Source organism: Bos taurus, chromosome 8, assembly GCF_002263795.3.
Source record: "Bos taurus isolate L1 Dominette 01449 registration number 42190680 breed Hereford chromosome 8, ARS-UCD2.0, whole genome shotgun sequence".
Classification (NCBI taxonomy): domain Eukaryota; kingdom Metazoa; phylum Chordata; class Mammalia; order Artiodactyla; family Bovidae; genus Bos; species Bos taurus.
Genome location: NC_037335.1, coordinates 106229697 through 106255818, shown reverse-complemented (window position 1 = coordinate 106255818; position 26122 = coordinate 106229697). Strand labels below are relative to the sequence as shown.

The 26122-nt window shown below is 42.0% G+C and overlaps 1 protein-coding gene across 4 annotated transcripts in view; it reads left to right on the top strand.

Annotated features, from left to right (window-relative positions):
- The window catches only part of ASTN2 (astrotactin 2), a 1047916-nt gene that overhangs the window by 434760 nt on the left and 587034 nt on the right, over nt 1-26122 (top strand). For all 4 annotated transcript variants that reach the window (XM_024996359.2, XM_024996356.2, XM_024996355.2 and 1 more), the window contains one exon: nt 13044-13211. In XM_024996359.2, coding sequence (XP_024852127.1) covers nt 13044-13211 — 168 coding nt within the window. The remainder of the gene's footprint in view (nt 1-13043; nt 13212-26122) is intronic.

The window sequence follows — 26122 nt, the reverse complement described above, 5'->3', positions numbered from 1 at the left end:
CCTGGCTCGGGAAGATTCCCTGGAGAAGGGCATGGCAGTCCACTCCAGTATGCTTGCGTGGAGAACCCCGTGGACAGAGGAGCTTGGCAGGCTACAGTCCATAGAGTCACAAAGAGTTCGACACAACTGAAGTGACTGAGCACACACGCAGCACACACACAGTTGATTTAAAATGTTGTGTTAGTTTCTGTTATACAACAAAGTTAATCCATCATACATATACCCACTCTTTTAAAAAAATATTGTTTCCCATATAGGTCAAATTATTGAGCAGAGTTCCTGCAACATATCTTAAAGTAGTAGCGCGTGTTCCTGCCCTACCCAACTTGCCCCAGGAAACTGAGAAAATCAAAGGAGGTGCTATTGAGATAAGCCATGAATCCACACAGAGGAAATGAGCATCCTTGGGTAGATGGAAGAAAGTTTTCCTTTTTTAAAATAAATCTATTGTCTGACTCTTTCCCAGGCAAGACTACCAAGTTGCACAACTCCAGGAGTAACATCTACTTAGGATACAATTTTTCACAGAATTATCTGTGTTTATGTGTATGTAAACATATGCAAGCATATATACATAGACACACTCAATTATACAGTTGTATATATGAAATACACGATAATGTATATGTATAGACAAGGGCTTCCCGGGTGGTGCTAGTGGAAAAGAATCCATCTGCCAGTGCAGGAGATGCAAGAGACATGGGTTTGATCCCTGAATCAGGAAGATCCCCTGGAGTAGGAAATGGGAGCCCACTACAGGATTCTTCAGTTCAGTTCTGTTGCTCAGTCATGTCTGGCTCTTTGCGACCCCATGGACTGCAGCACGCCACACTTCCCTGTCCATCACCAACTCCCAGAGCTTGCTCAAACTCATGTCCATCAAGTTGGTGATGCCATCCAACCGTCTCATCCTCTGTTGTCCCCTTCTCCTCCTGCCTTCAGTCTTTCCCAGCATCACGGTCTTTTCTAAGGAATCAGTTCTTCACATCAAGTGGCCAAAGTATTGGAATTTCAGCTTCAGCATCAGTCCTTCCAATGAATATTCAGGACAGGATTCCTGCCTGAATAAATTCTATGGACATAGGAGTCTGGCAGACTCCAGTCCATGGGGGCACAGAGTCAGACGCAACTGAGTGACTGAACACATGGATAGAAGTATTAATATAATTATGCATAGAATGCATTTTTGCTGTGTAAGTTTTATTCCCTGGAATAGTGCAATGCAGAGGCCCTAGCCAGGCACAGTCCTGTCCTTAGGCAATTCAAATATATTTTATTTAATAGTCATAGAAGCTCCATGAAATAACTATTCCTATTGTAGACATATGGAAATTGAGGAGTCCTGCCAAGATTAAGTGATTTGTTCCAAGGTCACACAGTTATCGAATGCCTGGGCTAGGATGTAATCCATGCTTGTTTGACTCCAAAATCCAGACCTTTGCCTTCCACCCAAGTTCATGTCTTATGTGAGCAACTGACAGAGAAGAAAGTTTTTCAGTATTAGCAAAGCAGAGCTAAAGGATCTTTGAGTTTTCTGAGCAACTGTCTATCAGGTTCATTCAAGAAGCACTGATCTTAGATCAAAAAGAAATCTGATACCAAGATTGGGTTTGATGCATAAATTCCCAATGAATTAATGAAGATATTTTTTTTTTAAAAGAAAGGGACACAAAACAACTGAATTATTAAATTAAAAGTAAATAGCTGCTTTTAATCTCCTCAATTATTCTTTAAAATTTTAAGTTACTTAAAGAAAAACGAGAAGCGTTTTATGACTTTGTTATTTTTCCCTGCTGCCTAGCTTGATACCAAATTGTTATATCCCTGGGGAGAGAAATTATTTTTTGAGATTTCAACACTTCAAACCTCTTTTGTTCAGACTCAAACACCCCTAACTCAGCTATGAAGCAAGAGCAGGCATATGTAAAAGCCTGTGGAATTCTGTGGCAATCTGTTTTAGCCAGACTTTGATCACAATTTGAGGTGGGAAAGACAGAAAGTGGTAGAAACACAACAATTGCCTGACCTCTATATGGGGAGAGGGAGCAACACTTGGAAACAAGTTTACTTGGAAGTATGTCTTTTTCTAACATAGAATACCAGTGGGCTGTCTATATCCATGCTTCCTTTTCTGGGACATCTAGTGATGGATTCTTCAGTGTCTCTTATATGACATGGGCTTCACAAATATATTAACATTTCATTTTCCCATTGAGGGATCTCTAGCTTATGACAGCTTATTTCCATGGAATCTACTCTTTTATTCTTTTTTAATTTAATTTTTATTGAAGCTTCGTTAATTTGCAATGTTGTGTTAGTTTCAAGTGTATGGCAAAGTGAACAGTTAGTATTATTTTTCAGATTATTTTCCATTATAGGTTATTGCAAGATAATGGGGCTTCCCAGGTGGTACTGTGCTGTGTCGTATTCAGTTGCTCAGTCGTGTCTGACTCTTTGTGACCCCATGGACTGTAGCCCACCAGGTTCCTCTGTCCACGGGAATTCTCCAGGCAAGAATACTGGAGTGGGTGACCATGCCCTCCTCCAGGGAATCTTCCCAACCCAGGGATCGAACCTAGGTGTCCCGCATTGCAGGCAGATTCTTTACTGTCTGAGCCACCAGGGAAGCCATCCCTGGTGGTGCTAGTGGTAAAGAACCTGCCTGCCAATGCAGGAGACATAAGAGATCCCTGGATCAGGAACGTCCCCAGAGGAGGGCATGACAACCCACTCCAGTATTCTTACCTGGAAAATCCCACGAACAAAGGAGCCTGGAGGGCTATAGTCCATAGGGTCTCAAAGAGTCAGGCACAACTGAAGCGACTTAGCATGCACACATGAAAAGATGTTGCGTACAGTTCCCTGCTATATACTAGGTCACTAATGCTTACCTATTTTATGTATAGTGGGCTTCCATTGTGGCTCAGCTGGTAAAGAATCCGCCTGCAATGCGGGAAACCTGGGTTCGATCCCTGGGTTGAAAAGATCCCCTGGAGAAGGGAAAGGTTACCCATTCCAGTATTCTGGTCTAGAGAATTCCATGGACTGTATAGTCCATGGGGTCACAAAGAGTTGGATGTGACTGAGTGACTTTCACTTTCACAACCAAGCTGCTGTTCCCTCTCCCATCCAGTGATGTTGGGAGTGCTAGGAACCAGGTCAGGCAGTAGACTGGGCACCTGTGGAATGAATGAAAATAGCTTCGCTCAAATGAGGGTTTGTATCCTGGACCCCACGAACCCCCACGGGGCCCACAGATAGAACTGTATTTCAGTTATTGGTTTCCTCTATAATACTATGCATTATGTTTTATATATTTGAAAATTTTGTTCTGAGAAATGATCCATGGGGACCCATGACACAAAATAAAAAGTTATTAAATCGAGCAAATGCCAGGCTTAAAAGATAAGTCGCTGTCAAAAAAGAGGTAATACATCAGTTTGCTCTGGCTGACATAAGAGAGTTCCACAGGTGATGTGGCTGAAACAACAGACATTTATTTCCTCACAGTTCTGGAGGCTAACATCCGAGATCAAGGTGTTGTCAGGGTCAGTTTCTTTTGAGGACCTCTCTCCTGGGCTTGGCGATGGCTGTCTGATGGCTGTCTTCTCCCTGGTCTTCACATGGTCTTCCTTCTGTGGGTGTTTGTATCCTAATCTCTTTTTCTTGGAAGGACATCTGCAGTTTTAATAGAAAGTAGGCTCACCCTCATGACTTCCTTTAACCATAATTATCTCTTTAAAGATCCTGTCATTACAATAGACATGCTGCTGCTGCTGCTGCTGCTAAGTTGCTTCAGCCATGTCCGACTCTGTGAGTCCCCATAGATGGCAGGCCACTAGGCTCCTCTGTCCCTGGGATTCTCCAGGCAAGAACACTGGAGTGGGTTGCAATAGACATGAGGTACAGACAAATACTATTTGATTCCACCCATATGAGATACCTTGACTTCCCTGGTGACAGTGGTAAAGAATTTGCCTGCCAATGCAGGAGACTCGGGGTTGACCCCTGGGTCAGGAAGATCCCCTGGAGAAGGAAATGGCAACTCACTCTGGTATTCTTGCCTGGGAAACCCCATGGCCAGAGGAGCCTGGTGGGCTATAGTCCATGGGGTCGCAAAAGAGTTGGACACGACTTAGCAACTAAACTACAATGTGAGGTGCCTAGAATAGTCAAATTCATGGTCTGAAAGTACATTGATAGATGCCCTGGACATGGGTGGGGTGAGAAGGGGTGTATGCGGACATTAGCTAAACTGGGGAGTTTAGGAAGGTGAGAAATTCAGAGATGGATGATGATGAGAGGTGCATGATACTGTGAATATACTTGGTGCCCCTGAACTGACCGGTTAAGTATGGTTAAAATAGTATGTTTTATGTGACTTTTTCCACAATAATAATAATAATTAAAAAAAAAAAACAACTTAAAAGGTCGTGTCATCAAGTACAGTCACATTCTGAGGCACTAGACATTAGAACTTCAACTAAGGAATTTCAGGGTGGACTCAAGTCAACCCATGACAGGTAGAGACATTCCAGAGAAACAGGTTGAAGTTGATCCAAGGAGAAGAGAACAGAATGACAGAAAGAACAAGAGTGGCCAGGAGAAGTTCAGGTTAGGCACTGAAGTTTGTGGCAGATTCCTTTTTCAGAGATGACTGTACAAGAACCACCTCCACCCTCCTACCCCATGACCCTAGAGGAGCTGTTGCTGTCTCCCCAAGACTGAGTACCCCCAGCTACCACGTGGTCTCTGCTCACTCTCACAAACCCTTGAGCTGTTGTCTTTAACCTCACGTCTACAGAGTGATCACCCCTTAAGTAGTGTTCAGTCCAAGGCTGGTGGCAGAATGCATTCAGGCCTGGCTTGGGGTTCTGTGGATGGGGCGTCAGGGGTGAGGTAGGACGGAGTGCATTTTTCAGGGATCTTGTGGGGCTGAAGGTGAGACGGGCTCCTCATTTCTGCTCCCCCATAATTTATCTTCCTTCCTGTGCCTGGAAAGACAGTCCCCCCAGGTCCAAGTCAGATGGGGTCATCGTGGAGTTACATGATGTAACAGAGAGAAGGAAACCTGTGATTGTATGACACCCAAAGAAAGAGGGGACAGACGGGAGAGCTGAACACTTCAGGCTAAAAGAGTTCCCTGAGCTTCATTCGTGAAGACCATCTTTCAGCCATGCAGTCCTTCCCTCTTTGGCTCCTCATTGTCCACCATGACCAGAGCCTTCTTTTCAAATCTTCTCTCCACGGTTTTCGAAGGTCTGTGTCATGATGGGAGGTGTCACAAAAGGGGTTTGCACTGCTGTCTGGCTGCCCAGGCGGTTCTGTCTGGTGACACCTCCTTCCGGGGTATTTTTAGTTCTCATCCATAGCTTTCTATGTCTTTGGGGGCTGATGTGCCTCTGGCTCTCCCGACTCTACCACGGAGTGTCCCGAGCTCCCCGGCTCACCCCTGATCTATGCTGCACAATTACAGGAGCAGGCTTATAATCAATGTAATTGAAGATCAGAGTTAATAAGGACCTCCATGCCCGTGCAGTCCTCTGAGCAATGCTGAGCTTCAGATGCGAGATAAGGAAACGATTGGGCTGAACTGAAAATCCATTTGGCTAATTAGATGATGTATATTCCTACAGCCAGGGGGAGAAAAATATGTATATATTTAAAAATAAGGAAACATGACATTTTGAAGTTGAGATTTTGGAAGAGATTCATTTCAGAGTCATTGCTCTCTGAGGAAATTGATGTGAGCATGAAGAATCTCAGAGCATCCAAACAGGGATATTTTTGGTCCTAAGTCAAGAAAATAAAGTAGGGGTCCATTGGAAAGCTAAAGGTGTATGAAACACCTGGAGAAAGGTGTTTTTATTCCTTTCCTATGGATTTATTCTCGAAGTACTGCTAGAATTTACCCAGGGAGAATTGCTTGCTTCTCTGTGACTTACGACTCTTTCCATTCGCCCACCCTCATTCTATACACACACACCCTAACAACCAACACACACACACACCTTCAGAACGTCCACCACACTGTAAGCACTCTGGTGACTATAGTTATATAAGGCGTGGTCTTCAAGAAATTCTCAATCTAGATGGGAAGATAAGAAAAGGAGGATTGAAAGACATAGTTTGTCATAAGATTTGCCACCTTGAACTTCCTCTCTTCCTTCCTGGACAGTAAGTTCTCATGGGCGGACACCATATTTTGGTCATCCAGAGCATAAGGATAGGAAATAACACTTAATAGGTGCTTTATTTGTTAAATGGACAAAGGTACGAGTGAATGAATCTTTGACAGCATATACAGCCGTTAGTTGAGTCAGCTACTTTGTAATTATTAAAGAGATTAAGAGGCATTGAGCTGGATCTGAACACAAGTCTTCAGAAGCAAATTCCACCTCAACTTTTGTCTAGTTTGTTGATCTCTATTGCATTCTTAAAAGTGTAGCTTTATTGCACTTCTTCGAAGTGTAGTCTTTAAGCTACACTTTGAATTCCTCTCCAATTCCCCCTTTACCTTTGCCTTATATCTACTTGACTTCCCTGGTGGCCCAGACGGTAAGGCATCTGCCTACAATGCGAGAGACTCGGCTTCAATCCCTGGGTTGGGAAGATCCTCTGGAGAAGGAAATGGCAACCCACTCCAGTACCCTTGCCTGGAAAATCCCATGGACGGAGGAGTGTGATAGGCTACAGTCCATGGGGTCACAAAGAGTCGGACATGACTGAGCGACTTCACTTTCACTTTATATATACATGCTCATCACTTTCAGGCAGTTCTCACAGCACTCTTTTGGTGTTTAGTCACTAAGTCATGTCTGATTCTTGCAACTCCATGGACTACAGCATGCCAGGCTTCCCTGTCCTTCTCTGTCTCCCAGAGTTTGCTTAAAATCATGTCCACTAAGTCAGTGATGCCATCCAACCATCTTGTCCTCTGTTGCCCCTTTCTCCTCTTACCCTCAATTTGTCCCAGGATCAGGGTCTTTTCCGGTAGATCAGCTTTTTGCATCAGGTGGCCAAAGTATTAGAGATTCAGCTCCAACACCAGTCCTTCCAATGCATATTCAGGGTTGATTTCCTTTAGGGTGTACTGGTTTGATCTCCTTGCAGGCCAAGGAACTCTCAAGGGTCTTCTCCAGCACCACAGTTCAAAGGCATCAATTTTTCATCACTCTGCCTTCTTTATGTTCCAACTCTCACATCTATACATGACTACTGGAAAAACCATAGTTTTGACTAGATGGAACTTTGTCAGCAAAGTGATGTCTCTGCTTTTTAATACGCTGTCTAGGTTTGTCACAGCTTTGCTTCCAAGGAGTAGGTGTCTTTTAATTTCAGTCACCATCGGTGGTGATTTTGAGCCCAAGAAAATAAAATCTACCTCTGTTTCCATTGTTTCCCCATTTACTTGCCATGAAGTGATGGGACAAGATCCCATGATGTTAGATTTTTTGAATGTTGAGTTTTAAGTCAACTTTTTCACTCTCCTGTTTCACCTTCATCAACAGGCTTTTTAGTTCCTCTTCACTTTCTGCCATAAGGCTGGTATCGTCTGCATATCTGAAGTTGTTGATATTTCTCTTGGCAACCTTGATTCTAGTTTATGATTCATCCAGCCTGACATTTCTCATGATGTACTCTGCATATAAGTTAAATAAGCAGGGTGACAATATACAGCCTTGATGTACTCCTTTTCCAATTGTGAACCAGGCCATTGTTTCATGTCCAGTTCTAACTGTTGCTTCTTGACCTGCATAGAGATTTTTCAAGAGGCAGGTAAGGTGGTCTGGTATTCCCATCTCTTGAAGAATTTTCTACAGTTTGTTGTGATTCACACAGTCAAAGGCTTTAGTGTAGTCAATGAAACAGATATAGATGTTTTTGTGGGAAATGAAAGTGATAGTCACTCAGTCGTGTCCAAGTCTTTGCAACCCCATGGACTATATAGTCCATGGAATTATCCAGGCCAGAAAACTGGAGTGGGTAGCCTTTCCCTTCTCCAGGGATCAAACCCAGATCTCCCACATTGGAGGCAGATTCTTTACCAGCTGAGCCACAAGGGAAGCCCAAGAATACTGGAGTGGGTAGCCTATCCCTTCTCCAATGGGTCTTTCTGACCCAGCAATCAAACCGGGGTCTCCTTATGGAGGATGTATTGTATCTACCTCTGCATACATTGGGCTTCCCTGGTGGCTCAGATGGTAAAGAATCCACCTGCAATGAAGGAGACCCGGATTTAATCCCTGATTTGGGAAGATCCCCTGGAGAAAGGGATGGCTACCCACTCCAGTATTCTTGCTTGGAGAATCCCATGGACAGCAGAGCCTGGCAGGCTATAGTCCATGGGGTCACAAAGAGTCAGACACGACTGAGCCACTGAGCACCCACTGCATACATTTGATCTCCCTTGTTATTCCACAGTTTTATTGCTGGAGTCAGTCTGTCTTTGAATCTTTATGTCTATTTCTTACTCAGAGCGGTTTAATGAGTGTTGGATGAATGGACATGGTTTACACCTTGATTAGACTTCTCAGTCACTTTCTCTCACTCTCTGGGTGGCTGCTCTCTGGTGCATATCCTTGCCCCTTCATACTGAGTCCCTCTAGCATCTCTACTTTCATCATCCACAGCAGAAGTTCAGTTCTCTGGGTGAACAAGAGCTCAGAAGCCATGATGGCAGATTTCAAGTTTTGGTTTGCAATTAGGGAGACTCTGAAGGGCTAGTCTTGCATTCTGACTCCCATGCGTGCGTGCACACGTGCATGCTAAGTTGCTACATTCATGTCTGACTCTGTACGACACTATGGTCTGTAACCCACCAGACTCCTCTGTCCATGGGATTCTCCAGGCAAGAATACTGGGCGGGGGCGGGTTGCCATATCCTCCTCCAAGGGGTCTTCCCAACCCAGGGATCGAACCTGAGTCTCTTATGTCTCCTGCATCAGAAGATGGGCTCTTTACCACTAGAGCCACCTGAGAAGCCGCACAGGATGAGAAAAATAAATAAATAAGTTTCAGGATCAAGGCAGAAGCATATCTGCTTCCTAATTCCATCATAAAGTGAGCTACACTTTCCTCTAGTCAAGCATGGGACTTTAATTTCATTATTTCATTCAACAGATGCTCACCAAACTCCTAGTATGTGCCGTATCTTTTACTGGGGGCTGGATTGATAAGGACTGATGAATGAGTCATGATTTCTTTCCTGCAGGAGGTCACAGTGTGTCAGAGAAAGCGGAAGCCCTTCACCACGATAGGGACACGCTGAAGGGGGAGGTACAGACTACCCAAAGAGGAGTAGAAGGACCAAGGAAGGCAACTCTGCCTCATACCCAACCACAGCCTCGATTCTCGAGATAATCCGGGGTAATGGGCATGTCCTAGCTTTGGATGCTGAAAAACTTGGGTTAAGCTTCTACTTTGGCCACTTACTAGTTGTGCAAATTTGACTAAATCAATCTGTCTCTCTGAACCTTATGTTGCCTATCTGTAAAAGGTGGCCATACTTATTCTGCCAGGCTCTTGTAAGGATTAAGTGAATGCTCATCCCAGGATCTGGACCCAATAGTATGTTCAAAGGATAGTAACTCCCTTCTGTCATTAAAACCAACATATTATCTTTTTTAAAGACATTGAGGACAACTTGCTTTTGGGTGAGTCACTTCCGAAGAGAATCATGTTTCTCATATTTGAAAAGATCTGTTAATCACTATTGCCTTCAGAGCTTCCAAGATCAGAAGAAATTTAAATAGTAGTCAAAATAGCTCCAGCAAGTTGAGATTTCCCCATGTGCCAGGGACTTCACATACTGTAGTGGATGTTGTGACACTGCTTCCAAATCTCTTATTAGAACACGGGCACTCATTCCTCCAGCTGCCTGAAATGTTGACGGTTGAACACTCTGAGTCTTTCTTGAAGAAATGCCCTCCATTGAAATGGACTATTTCACCGGAACTTTGATCCCTTCCCAGGGATGTCTCTGCCCCTATGATGGTTAGTGTTGGAGATACAAAGACCTAACACCTTTGTCTTGATTTGGATTACAAGTCTAAAGGACCATCTCTGCTCCAGTGCTTCCTATGGCCTCGGCTGTAACTGCATGCGATCCCCCTTCTCCCTCTGCCCCATCCCACTTTGCTCATGTCCCTACAAGAGAACACCCCCCAAAACCTCCTGCATCCCACTGTCTGACTTTGAGTCTGATTTCTGGTGAACCTGACCCGAGACAAATGCATTGTCTCATTTAATCTTTATCTTTTTTTTTTTTTTTAACCCTGTGAAAGGAAAATCAATATCTACCTCTTTCTCAGGCTTTGACGGAGATGTGTTTTCTTGTCCAAGCTTACAGAACCAGTAGGTAGCGGACTGAAGATCTCAATACCTGTCTTGCCAGCTCTGTTCTCTTCATCCCCGTGCTGTGTCACTTCCCTAAACTAGTGGGATTAGCCAAACTCAGCCCTGGGACATAATTCAATATCCATCCCTCAGTCTTTAGTGAGAATAAATACAAGAATTATCCATTTAAACAGCATGACTGTGCTTTTCAAAAGAAAAGTCTGTAGTTGATACTGACGTTCGGCGCCTTGCACATGGATCCGTGTGACATGTTTCTGCTTGGGCTTAGTTCCAGAGGGGAAAATATGGCTTTGTAGATAGATTTGCATATCATTCCTTGCCAGAAAATTTGAAATATGGAATCCAGCAGACTTCTTCTTCTTGTTCTTTATTTTTTTTTTTATTCCCTTTAGCTGCCAAGGATTTGAAGGCTAACTTCAAATGTGGTCATTCCCTTATCTCTGAGCCTGATGCCATCTACTCCTTGTGCTTTTCACACAGAGTCACTTCATTCTCACCAAAACCATGTTGTCCACTGTGCTTTTATTTAGAAACTCTTTCTGTATGATGATATAAATCATACCGCATGTGTGAATTAGAGAAGATAACATTGCCTGCCATGCTTGCGTCCTTTTCAGAGTATCTTAGCTCCTGGCAGCCAAGTAGTATCTGAAGTGGTCCTCGCTCTCTGCTCACTTCATTGGCCCACAGCTGGGTACCAGAGCCAAGATGAGCCTGACCATTGGTTAGCTGGCAGGGTCTGATGTGACCTGACAGGTTGCTGCCAAATCCGCAGGATGTCTATTAACTGAGTCCTTCTTTGGAAAATTTAAGTTGCATTCATGAAAGATTTTTTTTTCACTTGATAGTGATATAGAGAGAAGGCAATGCAGGGAGAGAAGCTGAGTCATGCTAATTTTGAAACAATTTAAAATCTCCTCCTGCTGAGGTCTCTAGGTCTGCCATAAATCTAGAACCACTTTGTGGTTCTGTGTCCAGCTTTGTGAAGCCTATTTGTGATCCTATTTGAACTATTTTTATCCCTCTTTCCCCCCATGAAATTCCACTTTCACTGTATTGCTACATATATACTCTCACTGGGTATGACTAATGTGCCATCACCTTCAGTGGACTTCTGTTACAGGACCCCAAAGGAAATATGTATGTAGTTCACGTGTATGTGGGTTTCCCAGGTGGTGCTAGTGATGAAGAAGCTGCCTGCCAGTGCAGGAGATGCAAGAGACGTGCATTCAGTCCCTGATTTGGGAAGATCCCCTGGAGAAGGAAATGGCAACCCATTCCAGTATTCTTGTCTGGAGAATCCCATGGACAGAGGAGCCTGGAGGGCTACAGTCCATAGGGTTCCAAAGAGTCAAACACGACTGAGCAATTGAGCATGCACACACACATATGCGTGTGTATATGTGTGTGTTAATCCACATATGGCTGTCTGTATATATGTGTCTGTGTATATGCATGTTAAAAAGGAGCAATTTTGGAGCCTAGATTGCCAAGTTAGAGTCTTTTGTTTGGCCTACATAAGCTTTAAAGAACAAATTTCAACCATCATTTTCAAACTGGTTGATCACAGCAAAAATCTGAATTTTCTGCCTCTTCTCATGAAAACCTAGCACCACTTACCTTTGGACACATTTGACCTGAGCTGGCTGGAGCTGGGCTGCAGGTGCTCCCTGTGAATGGAGCCCGCAGCACCCAGCTCACCCCAAGCTCCACCTTTCCTTATTGTTTCCCAGCATTAACGAATTTTCCATTGCGTGGGTGGTGCTTTTTGTTTTGGAGGTGCTACAGATCTTTTGAATCATCCTTTTCTCTCTCACCCTCGTTCTCTATCCCTCATACAATAAAATAAAACAACCTAAGCCAGGGGGCCACCATGCCATTTCCCTTACACTCAGCCAGTATTTCCCATGGATGTCATCTGCTTATCCCCTGTGGACTATTAGTGACCTGTTTCAAGAGGGATGCATGGATGACAGAAACAAAAACTTTTTGTATTTTAAATTTTAATACAGTAAGTCTTCAACAAACGAACCTTCAAGTTGCGAACTTTCAAAGATGCGAACGTGCGTTCACATGTCCAGTCATATCAGTTAGTTCACGTGAATGTCATCATCTGTAAAAGTTGGGTACAAGGCTCACCCTGTTGGACTTATGAACAAACTGGGCTTACGAGTGTGCTCTGGGAACAGAACTTGTTTGTATGCAGGGAACTTAATGCACTCAATCATTCTTTCCTAGGACAAATCAGGCACTGGCTAAGCACTTTATCCACGTTAATTTATTTCATTTTCACAACACCGGGGTGGGTTCTGTTAGTATTCACATTTACAGACAATGTGGCCAAGACCCAGAGGGAGTGAGCGGCTTCCCCAGAGTCTAGGGCTGGTAATGGCGGATCTGGGATTTGAACTCAGGTCTCTGTCAGTCTTGAGGGCCTGACTCCCAAGCACTCGGCAGAACTGTCTCTCATGTCTGACTTATCTGTCTCCGTCTGTTGCTCACACCATAACTTGCACACTGTAAATGCTCTGTGAAGGTGTGTAGATCTGCGACAACAGAGGACCTGTGGTGAGGGGAGTGGCTGTATGTACCTGTCTCCTTTCCTGCCCTGTACATCAGCAGCAAGACACTTGTGTCCGAAAATCACGCAGAAAGTAGCTGTCTTTCTCTCTGTCCCCCTACAGGGAGCAGCTTTGTGGTGAGTGAAGGGAGCTACCTGGACATCTCTGACTGGTTAAACCCAGCCAAGCTGTCCCTGTATTACCAGATCAATGCGACCTCCCCGTGGGTGAGGGACCTCTGCGGACAGAGGACCACAGATGCCTGTGAGCAGCTCTGCGACCCAGAAACCGGTAAGCCATAGGCAGGGCTGGGGGGCGGAGAAGGTATGGGGTGCAAAGGGTCTGCACTCCTTCCGTCTGAAGAATCATGGCTTCTGAGTCGTTGACGAGGGGCTTTATGCAAAGTGTCCATAAGTCCCATTGGTGGATAAACTACGTGCTGTCATTGGCTGACAGGGAAGCAGATTCTGGTAAAACCACAGCATCTCAGAAAGGACCACAGAAAATGCCTAATCCAATTTCAGCAAAGCAAAGAGTCTGCATGTCACCAGACAGCCCTGAGCTCAGATCCTATCTACCTCTTCCTTGCTGGGTGTTCTTTATCATTTTTTCATCTTTATTGAAATATAATTGGCACATAAAGTTGTTTAAGTTTTAGGTGTAAAATGTGATGATTTAATCCATATATATAGGGCAAAATGATTACCATAATAAGGTTCCTTAACGCCTCTACCACCTCACATTCTTACCTTCTTTGTGTGTATATGGTGATAACATTTAAGATCTACTCACTCAGGAGTTTTCAAGATACAACGGTATTGTTGAGTATTCTGTACACTAGATCCCCAGAACTTTTTTTTTTTTTTTTTACCTTAAAAGGGGAAATGTTGGCTATCAGGTCCAAGCTAACTGGCCATTTTTTAGCAAGACACTTCCTCTCTCTGAATACTAGAGCATGAAAATATTGTCTAACCCACAACTCTGTTGTTGGGATTAAATGAGATAATGTATGGAGAGCTTCAAGTAGATTCCTTTATTCATTCTTTTGACTGACACATATTGAGTAGTTGGACAGTTTTCTAGGCACTGGGGACATAGCAGTGAACAAAAAATGTAGTCCACTGGAGAAGGGAATGGCAAACCACTTCAGTATTCTTGCCTTGAGAACCCCATGAACAGTATGAAAAGGCAAAATGATAGGATACTGAAAGGGGAACTCCCCAGGTCGGTAGGTACCCAATATACTACTGGAGATCAGTGGAGAAATAACTCCAGAAAGAATGAAGGGATGGAGCCAAAGCAAAAACAATACCAAGTTGTAGATGTGACTGGTGATAGAAGCAAGGTCCAATACTGTAAAGAGCAATATTGCATAGGAACCTGGAATGTCAAGTCCATGAATCAAGGCAAATTGGAAGTGGTCAAACAGGAGATGGCAAGAGTGAACGTTGACATTCTAGGAATCAGTGAACTAAAATGGACTGGAATGGGTGAATTTAACTCAGATGACCATTATATCTACTACTGTGGGCAGGAATCCCTTAGAAGAAATGGAGTGGCCATCATGGTCAACAAGAGTCCGAAATGCAGTACTTGGGTGCAATCTCAAAAGTGACAGAATGATCTCTGTTCGTTTCCAAGGCAAACCATTCAATATCACAGTAATCCAAGTCTATGCCCCAACCAGTAATGCTGAAGAAGCTGAACTTGAATGGTTCTATGAAGACCTACAAGACCTTTTAGAACTAACACCCAAAAAAGATGTCCTTTTCATTATAGGGGACTGGAATGCAAACGTAGGAAGGCAAGAAACACCTGGAGTAACAGGCAAATTTGGCCTTGGAATACAGAATGAAGCAGGGCAAAGGCTAAAAGAGTTTTGCCAAGAGAATACACTGGTCATAGCAAACACCCTCTTCCAACAACACAAGAGAAGACTCTACACATGGACATCATCAGATGGTCATCACTGAAATCAGATTGATTATATTCTTTGCAGCCAAAGATGGAGAAGCTCTATACAGTCAGCAAAAACAAGACCGGGAGCTGACTGTGGCTCGGATCATGAACTCCTTATGGCCAAATTCAGACTTAAATTGAAGAAAGTAGGGAAAACCAGTAGACCATTCAGGTATGACCTAAATCAAATCCCTTATGATTATACAGTGGAAGTGAGAAATAGATTTAAGGGACTAGATCTGATAGATAGAGTACCTGATGAACTATGAAAGGAGGTTTGTGACATTGTACAGCAGACAGGGATCAAGACCATCCCCATGGAAAAGAAATGCAAAAAAGCAAAATGGCTGTCTGGGGAGGACTTACAAATAGCTGTGAAAAGAATAGAAGCAAAAACAAAGGAGAAAAGGAAAGATATTCCCATTTGAATGCAGAGTTCCAAAGAATATCAAGGAGAGATAAGAAAGCCTTCCTCAGTGATCAATGCAACAAAATAGAGGGAAACAGAATGGGAAAGACTAGAGATCTCTTCAAGAAAATTAGAGATACCAAGGGAACATTTCATGCAAAGATGGGCTCGATAAAGGACAGAAATGGTATGGACCTAACAGAAGCAAAAGATATTAAGAAGAGGTGGCAAGAATACACAGAAGAACTGTACAAAAAACATCTTCATGACCCAGATTATGATGATGGTGTGATCACTCAGCTAGACCCAGACATCCTGGAATATGAAGTCAAATGGGCCTTAGAAAGCATCACTACGAACAAAGCTAATGGAGGTGATGGAATTCCAGTTGAGCTATTTCAAATCCTGAAAGATGATGCTGTGAAAGTGCTGCACTCAATATGCCAGCAAATTTGGAAAACTCAGCAGTGGCTGGAAAAGGTCAGTTTTCATTCCAATCCCAAAGAAAGGCAATGCCAAAGAATGCTCAAACTATCGCACAATTGCACTCATCTCACTTGATAGTAAAGTAATGCTCAAAATTCTCCAAGCCAGGCTTCAGCAATACGTGAACCGTGAACGTCTAGATGTTCAAGCTGGTTTTAGAAAAGGCAGGGGGAAGATGGCGGAGGAGTAGGACGGGGAGAACACTTTCTCCCCCACAAATTCATCAAAAGAGCATTTAAACGTTGAGTAAATTCCACAAAACAACTTCTGAATGCCGGCAGAGGACATCAGGCACCCAGAAAAGCAACCCAACTCTTCGAAAGGAGGTAGGAAAAAATATTAAAAACAAAAAAAAAGAGACAAAAGAGGGAGGGACGGAGTTCCGTCCTGGGAAGGGAATCTTAAAAAGAGAGAAGTTTCCAAACACCAGGAAGCCTTCTCACTGCCGAATCTGTGCCGAGCTTTGGAAGCACAGAGGGCAACATAACAGGGAGAAAAAATAAATAAACAATTAAAACTCGTAGATTGCGAGCCCTACGGTAACTCCCCCAGCGGAAAGCAGAGCAGACGCCTGCATCCGCCATTAGCAAGCCGGGACTGGGCAGGGAGGCGCGGCGAGGGCTGCATCACTGAGAGTAAGAATCTGGCCTGAATACCCTGAGCGCTATCTGAGCGAAATAATTTGGGCTAGCAAACCAGACTGTGGGATATCTACCACGCGAAAAGCCAGCCCTAACCTAAGACTGCCAGGCCCGCGCACGGAACAAAGGACTGAACAGAGATAGCCGGCTGCAGATCTTCCCCCTCCGGTGACAGGCAGCCAGAGCTGGAAGGGGGCAATCGCAGCCCCAGACAGACATTATCTATAAAACTGTAAGCAGGCTTCTTTGCTAACTAAAACTTCTTGGGGGTCTGGACGGTCAACATCTGCCTGAGAAGGTGCGCCGGTTTTACACCCAGATAACCGAGTGGCGGGGAGGCGATAAGTCGCAGCATTGGCGCTCGCCAAACACCTCATCACCTGAGCTGCTCGGACCTGGGAAGAGCACAAAACGCAGGCCCTACTGAGTCTGCGCCTCTGAGGACTACCCGAGTGCCTGAACCTGAGCGGCTTGGACCTGGGAGGTGCTGCAGCCCAGGGCCAGCCTCGGATTGTTCCCGGCGGAACAACCTAGAGTCCGAGTAGTGTGGACAGGGAGGCTACACGCGCCGTGAGCGGGGGCAGACCCAGGGTGGCTGAGGCACTGCGAGCCCACGCCAGTGTTATTTGTTTACAGCATCCCTCCCTCCCTCCCCACAGCGCGACTGAACAAGTAAGCCTAAAAAAAAAAAAAAAAAAGTGTCCTCCACCGTGCCCTTTGTGTCAGGGCGGAAACCAGATACTGAAGAGACTAGCAAACAGAAGAAGATATAACAGAGGGAAATGCCTTGGAAGCTACAGGCAATAGATCAAAACCCTGTGGTTACTACGGACTACATAGGAAGGGGCCTATAGATCTTGAGAAATATAAATCTGACCAAGGAACTAGCCAAAAATGAACTGAACCCACAACACCCACAAAAAAAAAAAAAGTCCTAGATATATTTTTATTATTTTTACGATCATTCTTTCTTTCTTTTTTTTTTTTAATTAAAAAAAAAAATTTTAAGTCCTCTATTGTTCCTTTAATTTTCACTTTTATAACCTATTACTTTGCAAAAAAAAAAGACCCTATTTTTTTCTTCTTCAGCAAACTTCATATATATATATTTTATAATTTTTTGACCTTGTTTTTTTTTGTTTGTTTTTTTTTGTTTTTGTTTTTTTTCTTCTTTTCTTTAACATTGTATTTTTGAAATTCCAAACTCTACTCTAGATTTTTAATTTTCACTTTTTGGTATATGTTATCAATTTTGTACCTATAGTTTTTTTTTATATACTTTCTGTGACTTTTTTTTTTTTCTTCTCTGTTTCTTTCTCTTCTTCTTTTATATACCATTGTATATCTGAAATTCCAAACTTTACTCTAGATTTTTAATTTATGCTTTTTGGTATTTGATATCAATTTTGTACCTGTATTTTCTTTATAATTTTTGTGACATTGTTCGTATTTGTTTGTTTGTTTTCTCTCTTTATTTTTCTTCTTCTTCTTTTTTTTTTTTTTAACATTGTATTTTTGAAATTCCAAACTCTACTCTAGATTTTTAATTTTTGCTTTCTGGTATTAGTTATCAATTTTGTACCTGTACTTTCTTTATAATTTTCGCGACCTTGTTTGTTTTTGTTTGTTCGTTTTTTCTCTCTTTCTTTTCCTTCTTCTTTTCTTTAACATCGTATTTTTGAAATTCCAAACTCTACTCTAGGTTTTTAATTTTTGCTCTCTGGTATTAGTTATCAATTTTGTACCTGTACTTTCTTTATAATTTTCGCGACCTTGTTTGTTTTTGTTTGTTCGTTTTTTCTCTCTTTCTTTTCCTTCTTCTTTTCTTTAACATCGTATTTTTGAAATTCCAAACTCTACTCTAGATTTTTAATTTTTGCTTTTATGTATTTGTTACCAATTTTGTACCTTTAAGGACCCAATCTTCAGGACCCATTTTTCACTAGGGAGTGAGATTACTGGCTTGACTGCTCTCTCTCCCTTTGGACTCTCCTTTTTCTCCACCAGGTCGCCTGTGTCTCCTCCCTAACCCCTCTCTACTCTACCCAACTCTGTGAATTTCTGTGTGTTCCAGACGGTGGAGAACACTTAGGGAACTGATTACTGGCTGGATCTGTCTCCCTCCTTTTCATTCCCCCCTTTTATCCTTCTGGCCACCTCTGTTACCTTCCTCCTTCTTCTCTGTATAACCCCGTGAACATCTCTGAGTGGTCCAGTTGTGGAGTGCACATAAGGAAGTGACTACTGGCTAGCCCACTCTCTCCACTATTGATTCACCTCATCTCATTTGGGTCACCTCTAACTCCCTCCTCCCTCTTCTCTTCTCCATGTAACCCTGTGAACCTCTCTGAGTGACCCTCACTGTAGAGAAACTTTTCATCTTTAATGTAGATGTTTTATCAATGGTGCTGTATAGAAGGAGAAGTTTTGAAACTACCGTAAACATAAGACTGATAACCGGAAGCAGGAGACTTAAGTCCAAACCCTGACTCCAGGGAACTCCTGACTCCAAGGAACATTCATTGACAGGAGCTCATCAAATGCCTCCATACCGACACTGAAACCAAGCACCACACAAGGGCCAATAAGTTCCAGGGCAAGACATACCAAACAAATTCTCCAACAACAAAGGAACACAGCCCTGAGCTTCAAGATACAGGCTGCCCAAAGTCACCCCAAAACTATAGACATCTCATAACTCATTACTGGACATTTCATTGCACTCCAGAGAGAAGAAATACAGCTCCACCCACCAGAACACCGACACAAGCTTCCCTAACCAGGAAACCTTGACAAGCCACCTGTACAAACCCACACACAGTGAGGAAACGCCACAATAAAGAGAACTCCACAAACTGCCAGAATACAGAAAGGACACCCCAAACTCAGCAATTTAAACAAGATGAAGAGACAGAGGAATACTCAGCAGATAAAGGAACAGGATAAATGCCCACCAAACCAAACAAAAGAGGAAGAGATAGGGAATCTACCTGATAAACAATTCCGAATAATGATAGTGAAATTGATCCAAAATCTTGAAACTAAAATGGAATCACAGATAAATAGCCTGGAGACAAGGATTGAGAAGATGCAAGAAAGGTTTAACAAGGACCTAGAAGAAATAAAAAAGAGTCAATATATAATGAATAATGCAATAAGTGAAATTAAAAACACTCTGGAGGCAACAAATAGTAGAATAACAGAGGCAGAAGACAGGATTAGTGAATTAGAAGATAGAATGGTAGAAATAAATGAATCAGAGAGGATAAAAGAAAAACGAATTAAAAGAAATGAGGACAATCTCAGAGACCTCCAGGACAATATTAAACGCTACAACATTCGAATCATAGGGGTTCCAGAAGAAGAAGACAAAAAGAAAGACCATGAGAAAATACTTGAGGAGATAATAGTGGAAAACTTCCCTAAAATGGGGAAGGAAATAATCACCCAAGTCCAAGAAACCCAGAGAGTCCCAAACAGGATAAACCCAAGGAGAAACACCCCAAGACACATATTAATCAAATTAACAAAGATCAAACACAAAGAACAAATATTAAAAGCAGCAAGGGAAAAACAACAAATAACACACAAGGGAATTCCCATAAGGATAACAGCTGATCTTTCAATAGAAACTCTTCAAGCCAGGAGGGAATGGCAAGACATACTTAAAATGATAAAAGAAAATAACCTACAGCCCAGATTATTGTACCCAGCAAGGATCTCATTCAAGTATGAAGGAGAAATCAAAAGCTTTTCAGACAAGCAAAAGCTGAGAGAATTCTGCACCACCAAACCAGCTCTCCAACAAATACTAAAGGATATTCTCTAGACAGGAAACACAAAAACGGTGTATAAACTCGAACCCAAAACAATAAAGTAAATGGCAACGGGATCATACTTATCAGTAATTACCTTAAACGTAAATGGGTTGAATGCCCCAACCAAAAGACAAAGACTGGCTGAATGGATACAAAAACAAGACCCCTACATATGTTGTCTACAAGAGACCCACCTCAAAACAGGGGACACATACAGACTGAAAGTGAAGGGCTGGAAAAAGATTTTCCATGCAAATAGGGACCAAAAGAAAGCAGGAGTAGCAATACTCATATCAGATAAAATAGACTTTAAAACAAAGGCTGTGAAAAGAGACAAAGAAGGTCACTACATAATGATCAAAGGATCAATCCAAGAAGAAGATATAACAATTATAAATATATATGCACCCAACACGGGAGCACCACAGTATGTAAGACAAATGCTAACAAGTATGAAAGGAGAAATTAACAATAACACAATAATAGTGGGAGACTTTAATACCCCACTTACACCTATGGATAGACCAACTAAACAGAAAATTAACAAGGAAACACAAACTTTAAACGATACAATAGACCAGTTAGACCTAATTGATATCTATAGGACATTTCATCCCAAAACAATGAATTTCACCTTTTTCTCAAGTGCACATGGAACCTTCTCCAGGATAGATCACATCCTGGGCCATAAAGCTAGCCTTGGTAAGTTCAAAAAAATAGAAATCATTCCAAGCATTTTTTCTGACCACAATGCAGTAAGATTAGATCTCAATTACAGGAGAAAAACTATTAAAAATTCCAACATATGGAGGCTGAACAACACACTGCTGAATAACCAACAAATCACAGAAGAAATCAAAAAAGAAATCAAAATTTGCATAGAAACGAATGAAAATGAAAACACAACAACCCAAAACCTGTGGGACACGGTAAAAGCAGTCCTAAGGGGAAAGTTCATAGCAATACAGGCACACCTCAAGAAACAAGAAAAAAGTCAAATAAATAACCTAACTCTACACCTAAAGCAACTAGAAAAGGAAGAAATGAAGAACCGGAGGGTTAGTAGAAGGAAAGAAATCTTAAAAATTAGAGCAGAAATAAATGCAAAAGAAACAAAAGAGACCATAGCAAAAATCAACAAAACCAAAAGCTGGTTCTTTGAAAGGATAAATAAAATTGACAAACCATTAGCCAGACTCATCAAGAAACAAAGGGAGAAAAATCAAATCAACAAAATTAGAAACGAAAATGGAGAGATCACAACAGACAACACAGAAATACAAAAGATCATAAGAGACTACTATCAACAATTATATGCCAATAAAATGGACAACGTGGAAGAAATGGACAAATTCTTAGAAAAGTACAACTTTCCAAAACTGGACCAGGAAGAAATAGAAAATCTTAACAGACCAATCACAAGCATAGAAATTGAAACTGTAATCAAAAATATCCCAGCAAACAAAAGCCCAGGTCCAGACGGCTTCACAGCTGAATTCTACCAAAAATTTAGAGAAGAGCTAACACCTATCCTGCTCAAACTCTTCCAGAAAATTGCAGAGGAAGGTAAACTTCCAAACTCATTCTATGAGGCCACCATCACCCTAATACCAAAACCTGACAAAGATGCCACAAAAAAAGAAAACTACAGGCCAATATCACTGATGAACATAGATGCAAAAATCCTTAACAAAATTCTAGCAATCAGAATCCAACAACACATTAAAAAGATCATACACCATGATCAAGTGGGCTTTATCCCAGGGATGCAAGGATTCTTCAATATCTGCAAATCAGTCAATGTAATACACCACATTAACAAATTGAAAAATAAAAACCATATGATTATCTCAATAGATGCAGAGAAAGCCTTTGACAAAATTCAACATCCATTTATGATAAAAAAAAACTCTCCAGATAGCAGGAATAGAAGGAACATACCTCAACATAATAAAAGCTATATATGACAAACCCACAGCAAACATTATCCTCAATGGTGAAAAATTGAAAGCATTTCCTCTAAAGTCAGGAACAAGACAAGGGTGCCCACTTTCACCATTACTATTCAACATAGTTTTGGAAGTTTTGGCCACAGCAATCAGAGCAGAAAAAGAAATAAAAGGAATCCAAATTGGAAAAGAAGAAGTAAAACTCTCACTATTTGCAGATGACATGATCCTCTACGTAGAAAACCCTAAAGATTCCACCAGAAAATTACTAGAAATAATCAATGACTATAGTAAAGTTGCAGGATATAAAATCAACACACAGAAATCCCTTGCATTCCTATACACTAATAATGAGAAAACAGAAAGAGAAATTAAGGAAACAATTCCATTCACCATTGCAACAGAAAGAATAAAATACTTAGGAATATATCTACCTAAAGAAACTAAAGACCTATATATAGAAAACTATAAAACACTGGTGAAAGAAATCAAAGAGGACACTAATAGATGGAGAAATATACCATGTTCATGGATTGGAAGAATCAATATAGTGAAAATGAGTATACTACCCAAAGCAATTTATAGATTCAACGCAATCCCTATCAAGCTACCAACAGTATTCTTCACAGAGCTAGAACAAATAATTTCACAATTTGTATGGAAATACAAAAAACCTCGAATAGCCAAAGCTATCTTGAGAAAGAAGAATGGAACTGGAGGAATCAACCTACCTGACTTCAGGCTCTACTACAAAGCCACAGTTATCAAGACAGTATGGTACTGGCACAAAGACAGAAATATTGATCAATGGAATAAAATAGAAAGCCCAGAGATAAATCCACGCACCTATGGACACCTTATCTTTGACAAAGGAGGCAAGAATATACAATGGATTAAAGACAATCTCTTTAACAAGTGGTGCTGGGAAATCTGGTCAACCACTTGTAAAAGAATGAAACTGGACCACTTTCTAACACCATACACAAAAATAAACTCAAAATGGGTTAAAGATCTAAACGTAAGACCAGAAACTATAAAACTCCTAGAGGAGAACATAGGCAAACCACTCTCCGACATACATCACAGCAGGATCCTCTATGACCCACTTCCCAGAATATTGGAAATAAAAGCAAAAATAAACAAATGGGACCTAATTAACCTTAAAAGCTTCTGCACATCAAAGGAAACTATTAGCAAGGTGAAAAGACAGCCTTCAGAATGGGAGAAAATAATAGCAAATGAAGCAACCGACAAACAACTAATCTCAAAAATATACAAGCAACTCCTACAGCTCAACTCCAGAAAAATAAACGACCCAATCAAAAAATGGGCCAAAGAACTAAATAGACATTTCTCCAAAGAAGACATACAGATGGCTAACAAACACATGAAAAGATGGTCAACATCACTCATTATCAGAGAAATGCAAATCAAAACCACTATGAGGTACCATTTCACACCAGTCAGAATGGCTGCGATCCAAAAGTCTACAAATAATAAATGCTGGAGAGGGTGTGGAGAAAAGGGAACCCTCTTACACTGTTGGTGGGAATGCAAACTAGTACAGCCACTATGGAGAACAGTGTGGAGATTCCTTAAAAAACTGGAAATAGAACTGCCTTATGATCCAGCAATCCCACTGCTGGGCATACACACTGAGGAAACCAGAAGGGAAAGAGACACGTGTACCCCAATGTTCATCGCAGCACTGTTTATAATAGCCAAGACATGGAAGCAACCTAGATGTCCATCAGCAGATGAATGGATAAGAAAGCAGTGGTACATATACACAATGGAGTATTACTCAGCCATTAAAAAGAATACATTTGTATCAGTTCTAATGAGGTGGATGAAACTGGAGCCTATTATACAGAGTGAAGTAAGCCAGAAGGAAAAACATAAATACAGTATACTAACGCAAAAATATGGAATTTAGAAAGATGGTAACGATAACCCGGTGTACGAGACAGCAAAAGAGACACTGATGTATAGAACAGTCTTATGGACTCTGTAGGAGAGGGAGAGGGTGGGAAGATTTGGCAGAATGGCAATGAAACATGTAAAATATCATGTAGGAAACGAGTTGCCAGTCCAGGTTCGATGCACGATGCTGGATGTTTGGGGCTGGTGCACTGGGACGGCCCAGAGGGATGGTATGGGAGGGAGGAGGGAGGAGGGTTCGGGATGGGGAACACATGTATACCTGTGGCGGATTCATTTTGATATTTGGCAAAACTAATACAATTATGTAAATTTAAAAATAAAATAAAATTAGAAAAAAAAAAGAATTGACAAAAAAAAAAAAAAGAAAAGGCAGGGGAATCAGAGATCAAATTGCCAACATCCGATAAATATCTATTTCTGCTTTATTGACTATGCCAAAGCCTTTGACTGTGTGGACCACAATAAACTGTGGAAAATTCTTCAGGAGATGGGAATACCAGACCACCTGATCTGCCTCTTGAGAAATTTGTATGCAGGTCAAGAAGCAACAGTTAGAACTGGACATGAAACAACAGACTGGTTCCAAATAGGAAAAGGAGTACATCAAGACTGTATATTGTCACCCTGCGTATTTAACTTATACACAGAGTACATCATGAGAAACGCTGGGCTGGAAGAAGCACAAGCTGGAGTCAAGATTGCCGGGAGAAATATCAATAACCTGAGATATGCAGATGACACCACTCTTATGGGAGAAAATGAAGAGGAACTAAAAAGCTGCTTTTTGAAAGTGAAAGAGGAGAGTGAAAATTTGGCTTAAAGTTCAACATTCAGAAAACGAAGATCATGGCATCTGGTCCCATCACTTAATGGGAAATAGATGGGGAAACAGTGGAAACAGTGTCAGATTTTATTTTTTTGAGCTCCAAAATCACTGCAGATGGTGATTGCAGCCATGAAACTAAAAGATGCTTATTCCTTGGAAGGATAGTTATGACCAACCTAGACAGCATATTAAAAAGCAGAGATATTACTTTGCCAACAAAGGTCTGTCTAGTCAAGGCTATGGTTTTTCCAGTGTTCATGTATGGATGTGAGAGTTGGACTGTAAAGAAAGCTGAGCACCGAAGAACTGATGCTGTTGAACTGTGGTGTTGGAGAAGACTCTTGAGAGTCCCTTGGACTGCAAGGAGATCCAACCAGTCCATCCTAAAGGAGATCAGTCCTGTGTGTTCATTGCAAGGACTGATGCTGAAGCTGAAACTCCAATACTTTGGCCACCTCATGGGAAGAGTTGACTCACTGGAAAAGACCCTCATGCTGGGAGGGACTGGGGGCAGGAGGAGAAGGGAACCACAGAGGGTGAGATGGCTGGATGGCATCACCGACTTGATGGACATGAGTTTAGGTAAACTCCAGGAGTTGGTAATGGACAGGGTGGCCTGGTGTGCTGTGATTCATGGGGTTGCAAAGAGTCAGACATGACTGAGGGACTGAAATGAACTGAACTGAGTTACACTTCTATTCTGCAGAGAGATTAAATCTGCATTGCCTGAGAAGGCAGCCACTAGCCAAGTGTGCTATTTAAGTTTAAGTTCATTGAAATTAAACACTTTCTCCATCGTGTTAGCTGTGTTTCATATGCTCCATAGCTAATGTGACTGGTTGTACCCTTGGAGAACGCGGAACAGTAGCATCATTGCAGAGTGTTCTGTTGGACTGGGCTATAGTAGACAAATGGGGTAAGGCAGATGCTGCCAGAGGGTGAGAAATGCCGGATGAGGGCACAAAGCTTGGGGGTGCCCCTGGAGCAGGTGTGGAGCTGTCATGACAGAGACAGTGGCCAGGGACAGCTTCTCCAAGGCGGTAACCTTTGCTAAAGAACAGGCACTTTAAAACACCTTAAGCTGGTGATGGTAAAAGCCATGCTTCTCTCTGGGGGAAAGCATTCTAGGCTGAGGGAATGCAGAGGCAGCGCCTCTGCAGCAGGCACAGG